The 6,000-nt window shown below is 36.8% G+C and overlaps 1 protein-coding gene across 1 annotated transcript in view; it reads right to left on the reverse strand.

The window, feature by feature from the left end:
* MAN2B2 (mannosidase, alpha, class 2B, member 2) overlaps nt 1–2,844 on the reverse strand; it is a 28,288-nt gene extending 25,444 nt beyond the window's left edge. Inside the window, exon 1 of the mRNA XM_010296224.1 lies at nt 2,704–2,844. Within this exon, the coding sequence (XP_010294526.1) occupies nt 2,704–2,844 (141 nt within the window). The remainder of the gene's footprint in view (nt 1–2,703) is intronic.
* Nucleotides 2,845–6,000: the final 3,156 nt, after the last annotated feature.

The following is a 6,000-nucleotide window of genomic DNA, read 5'->3' on the forward strand; positions in this document are numbered from 1 at the left end:
TTGGAAGGAGGCAGTAATAGTCTGTGTTCCTTTCTAGAACTGTTAGGGAGTCTTCTGTTTTTATTATAGTTACTTCACTACCTAAAACTTCAAAGATACCTCAAACTTCTGACAAAGAAAGTTTATATAAATATGTATTTTAATCTCCACCCTTTTTTTTTAATCTGTCATGTAGGATGCCAATTCCAGAGCTATTATGTTTATTTCCCCAGGAACCTTCAGTGAATGCCCCTGTGTCTGCTCAGATATGATGCCAGATTGTCAATTTTGATTATAATCATTCCTCTTGTTCACAATGTTGTGAAAACGCTTCAGGGCTCAGCATTCATAAATTAGTTCCAGCCGACTGTGGTGACTGATTAGCATGCTGGGAGACCAGATAACTGATATCTGGTGTCAGCACAGAACTGGTCCTGACCTACATGAAAAGCATCTGTGGCTATTATTCCTTGTTTGGATGGATGTCCAAAAAAAGATACCTCTGATCCAAACTTTGGGCCATGGAAACATGTTTTTTTTTAATATAAGTTTTGCAAAACCACTGAGAGGCTGAAAACACGAGAAAAATAATTCAAGTAATATAACTAATATCCAGTCCTAGAAACAAAAAAACCCCCATCATCTCTAATGACAAGCACTTTTGCTGACCAGAACTAGACAAAAGGAAGGAGGAACCAAGGAAACAGATGCAGCAGTACTACAAGCAGCAGGCTGCTATGGTAGTAGAACGTATCTGTGGTCCTTGGGCCAACTACTACTACCCTTACATCAGCTAACCCTTACAAACCAGGAAAAGTGGCTACACATCGTTTTTTCCCCTAGTTAAAACACCCATATGTCAAGCCAGGGTGAGGCGATAGGAATAGTTCACACAAGAAAATACTGTGGAAGTAACATGTGCTGAGAACTAAGAGGTTCATATCTGGCTGAATACTGCTGCAATACATTTCACTCCTTTATATTCTCATCTGAATTGTAAAATCAGCTTTAATACCCAGGCTGTATGTTTTACTAGTTTTAATGCTATCGCTCTAATCCAAGGCAGCCATTGCAAAAGAAACTAGAATTAAATCCTGTATTCCAAGTAAAATAGCAAATTAAGAAAAAAATGGCGAAACTAAAACCAGAGAGCCTGTACTACAGAAAATCATTAATGCTAGACTTCAAGTGGAAAAAGCAGGACAGTAACCAGAACGACCTAATTTCAAGACTCAACATTTGCAACTTGCTAATGTTAAAAACACGTCACAGCATAATAGCTCTTAAATATTATTAGAGATTAAATGTTTGACACAGAGGTTTAAGAGGAATTTGTTTTTAATAATTTTCATTTTCAGGGAAGCAACTGTAAACTAACTAAAAATATGTAAAAGCAACAATTATCAGAAATTAGGCTAGGAAATTAAAGGCTGAATCCTATGTACTAGTTTTGCACTACTGAGGTCAAATGTGATACATGTTCACTCTTCTTGATTCCACATAATAGCTAGAATGGATATTAGAAACACAGGCCTTTATGTTTTGGTTACAGCAGCATAACATACTTGAAATAAGATCAACTTACCTTAAAAAGTTAAAGTACTCTTCTAACCCTGCACAAAGTAGCTCCTATGCTATTTTTTTTTTTTAATCCCCCCACCCCAAACTTAGAGTACAGTTTTCTAATTAAAAACAGGTAAGAAAATTGTCTGGCAACAGGCAAGTATGGGTGAAGTGCCCACACAAAACCAGTCAACTGCCTATACAGAGCAAAACCTCTCATACAATGGTCAGCTGCACACAGGTTGTAAGCTATTATTTAAACACTAAAGATTACAGAAAATTCAGAAATTACTGAAGGATCAAGTTAAAAAAAAAACAGACAAGAGGTGGTTTTTTTTACAGGACGCTTCCAACATCTAGTACTGTAAAATACTACAAGTAATATGCTGCTGTTGGCTGGACCCTGGTAACAAAACAGACCATAGAGTTCTGAGTGAATACCTATGGGAAAATGCATCCGTATATCCTCTGGTTTTAGGGTCCAAAACTTAAAACATATTGCACTGCAATGACCAGCTGCTAGGCTACAGCCCAGTCTTTGATTTCAGCATGTTTGTTTCATGCCAGAGGAAAGAAGAAATGACAAATAAAACTTCACAATGTCTTTACGTGGACAAAAACAATCCTCAAATTAAAGCTTTAAAAACTGAAAGGGATCACAGCTTATAAATAAACAAACCCAAGAAACAGTTATTGCTATTGAATCTACAGTCACCTCTTTGCTGCATTATCCTTGTTTACACATGGCAGGTTTTTGAGCAGCACTTAACTGGAAAGAAAAAAAGTTCCTTCTTGTGAGCACTGTTAGGCAGCAGTTTACAAGCTTCAGATGTTTAACATATATTGGTGCAGTCTCTTTCAGAATTGTCCACATCTTATACTAGCATGCCCCCAAATAAGAAAGTCATCGATGAAACAAGAACTGTAAAGTGTAAAGACTCTTCAGTGCAAAGATTACTACCTCCTACTGCGCTAATCATAACTGGGGTTTTAACCTCCTGCAGCTGCCTTTAGACTTAAGGTCCTTTCATAAGAAGTACCAGATTAAGAGACAGTTTACACAAGGTAAAAAGCAGGTGGTGAAGGACTTTGCCCCTCCTTGCCCTCTGAAAAGAACGTGGATTCTGTGTTAGCAGGAAGTATGGCTCTAGTACAACTTACCTGCTGCTTGTGTGTATCTGTGGCTACTGCATCCCACCAGAGTCGAAAGAATTCCTGCTCCACAGCAATAAACTTGCGCCGCTTTCCTTTTATTAGCTCTTCCACAACAGATGAGTAGACATTTGCTGCATAAGCATGCATACTTTCCTGAAAAAACCCCCATGAAATTAAACTCTGTTTTGCCTATATTAAATGGGCTGTTTTGAACACTCATTGGGCTTGACAAGAGAGAGATCAAAAAACTCATATTTGTTGCACACTTCCTTAGTACACTCAGAAAGAACAAGTTCTCTCTGATTATGTACAGCTTGTGGGCCCTTCTGCTCCAAAATACATCCTCTGACTGGGGACCTCATGTGCAGACCATGGTATATCTTCCCCCAAGATCTGCAGACACCAATAAAAGCTTTCTTTTTGATGTACTGGGTACAGCTCACCCTGTCACGCACTGCTTACGTTAGATCAACAATGCCATAAATGATAAGACTTTGCACCAACATAGCTTAAAAACCCACACGCACGCTTTATTCTTCCATTTCTGCTGTTCTTTTGATGGTCTGAATTATCAGAATTATTTCTTCAGAGTGAGTATGACTCTGTGCTGCAGGTGTGTCTTGCCGGTAAAACACAGTGATATACATAAGATAAATTAAACTCCTATGGCCCTAGAAGCTTCAGTCATGAAAAATAACTCCATTCTGCTTGATGCTTCAGGATAAAGTAAAACCAAACTGGCAAAGGACTCTTATGAATGAGTTTGACTGTTGACATAAAATTATCCAGAATCTCTGCATCTATCCTGTCTATGTCGTTCCTAAAGCTACTTTTCTTCCAGAATGAGGCCTATGGATTTTATTAGAATGGCAAACATGACAGCTGTATCCATCAAATAACCTATGACCTGATTATAGCCTATGGTATCACACGAACATCACCACATTAATTTTAAAGTTGTGCACATGAAGATATTTTGCATACACTTATTCTTGCCAGAACAAATTCTGTTGACCAGATACAGTCTTCCACCCTTTACTTAATCTCAAAGTGATACAGAACATGTAAAGGCAACAAGCAGAGATCCTAGAATTTCCTGCAGTGTCTGTGTTTTCTTGTAACAAAGTTATAGTCATGTTTTAGCACAGTTATTTTAACACTAACCATAACACTTTTCTACTTACACTACTGGTATTTGCTTAAGACCACACACCACAATACATACACGTACATGTGAAAGTGATTGACATATAGATCTCTCACCCACCTAAAAACTAATGGGCATAATAGCTTGGGGTTTTTTAGCCATAGTTTTAATTTAGGCAAGTTTCCTATAAGAAAAATCACATTGTTAAATAAGAAGGGGATGATGTGATCCAAATCAGAAATTAGTTTTTCCTAACCGCTTGCTTTCCACAACTGAAATCCAGCTATCTTTGTAAACATGCTAAAGTGTCATTAGAAAAGGGAAAACATTTGAGGGTAGGAGGAATGTCTTAAAATACTGTACTGCTTATCTAAATAATTACTTGTTCAATGATTTCTCAATCAGTTCTTAAGGTTATTTTTTAAAATCAAGAATATGATTAGATGCTTAACACAATGTGAAATTTTAAATAAGGAAATAGCTTTTAAGTTTTACTAATACTCAACAGTGACACACTCAAACAATTGCCAAGGAATTTTAATTTTGCACTGGCAATTGGCTACAAACAATACAACCTAGAATCCAAGTATATACACAATGATTACAACACCAGGCTCAATTTTAGTTCTTAATAGTTAAGTGGAGTACATTAGATTTTAAGAGCTGAACAAGGACTTTTCAAATTTAATACAATACTAAAGTTTTCTGTGTGGTAACTTACTAAAAATATTTTCTTGAGGTATTTTGGAGATTAAGGCAAGCCAGTCTTTATTTTGACTCAAACTGCACTGGAACTAAGCAGTAAGATATTACCCAACCCTACCAAGTTTATAAATCCCAGTCATCTGGCTGGGAATTGAAAATAATTGTTCTTGCAAACCAGGATACTTGCAAGCAACAATAAGAATTTTCTTTCCAATTCATATCCTCTATCAGCTAATGTGATGCTCTGAAACAATAAGCAGTGACCCAGTATAAACAGGTAAGTTTTTGCTTATTTAAATATAGATTTTAAACTTCTACCATGATGTAAAAATTGTTTTGTACTGCGTTCCAGACAATGGTGAGGTGTCTTTCACACCTATGGTTAAGATATGTCAGTGAAATGCCACATCTCATGTAAGTTAGGGTACCACTGTTACTATCAGATTGCAACAGACAGCTTGCTTTGAAAGGGGAAAAAAAAAGTTTTATTATACATTCAGTGCTGGAATTTTCCATCAGTACTATAATTTCCAGCACATAATGAAGATTGCTATGTTGATATCATAAATAAAATGCTTATTTTTCACATAAGTGGAGAAATGAAACACTTAAAAAATGGTATGTTGGCAGTCACGAGTGAAACCTAATAACTAAGCAAACCAAAAACGTAAAGCAGGCTGGGATCACATTAGTATCCCACAGAGAGTTACCTTCAGGTTTCACTTTACTACAGAAGCATTTGAAAGGATCCACAGGTAGCCTCTGTGGTTTTTAAATACAGCAATTACTGATCCTTGTGATTTAACAGCAGAGGTACTGAGGCTTCAAGCAATTGCATCTTCTCAAATAAAAAAAGGAAAAAAAAAAGTTTCTATTTATTCTTGGATGAGATCTTCGACCACTAACTGACCCAAAATAAAAATTAGTTTTGTGTTCTCTTTCGCAATTTCTGAGTAGGAGTTTGAAGCATTAAAGGAGAAATTCACTAGTCTCTCCTAAAAAGGGAAGCCCAAATACATGCACAGCAGAGATTCCTTGGCAAGCCATTAGCTCTTTTAAAATTAGTTACTCTTAAATATCTGATGCCGTATGACTCTAGGGAGCGAAGTATTCACAGCATCTTTCACAAAGATGAAAGAAATTCATACTAATGAAGAAGGACTCCGGATTTTGGCTAACAAAAATTAAAAGTATTAACGTCCCACCTGATTTATTTTGCTCTGCATCTCATTTAGTCAGCAAAAATTACTTCGCTAACACACTCCAACCCCATCCAAGCCCACCCCATCCATCGAGGACCTGGGGTCCTGCTCTCTTCGCTAAGACAAGACTGACAGTTTTCCCGGGCTTTTGGCTTAGTAACGAGATAAAACAAAAAGAGAAAATCTGCCACATAATCAAAGCACACCACCAAAGAGATTGAAGATTCGCCTTTAAAAACAAATTAAAAA

The sequence above is a fragment of the Phaethon lepturus genome, unplaced genomic scaffold (assembly GCF_000687285.1).
Source record: "Phaethon lepturus isolate BGI_N335 unplaced genomic scaffold, ASM68728v1 scaffold10171, whole genome shotgun sequence".
In the NCBI taxonomy this organism is placed as follows: domain Eukaryota; kingdom Metazoa; phylum Chordata; class Aves; order Phaethontiformes; family Phaethontidae; genus Phaethon; species Phaethon lepturus.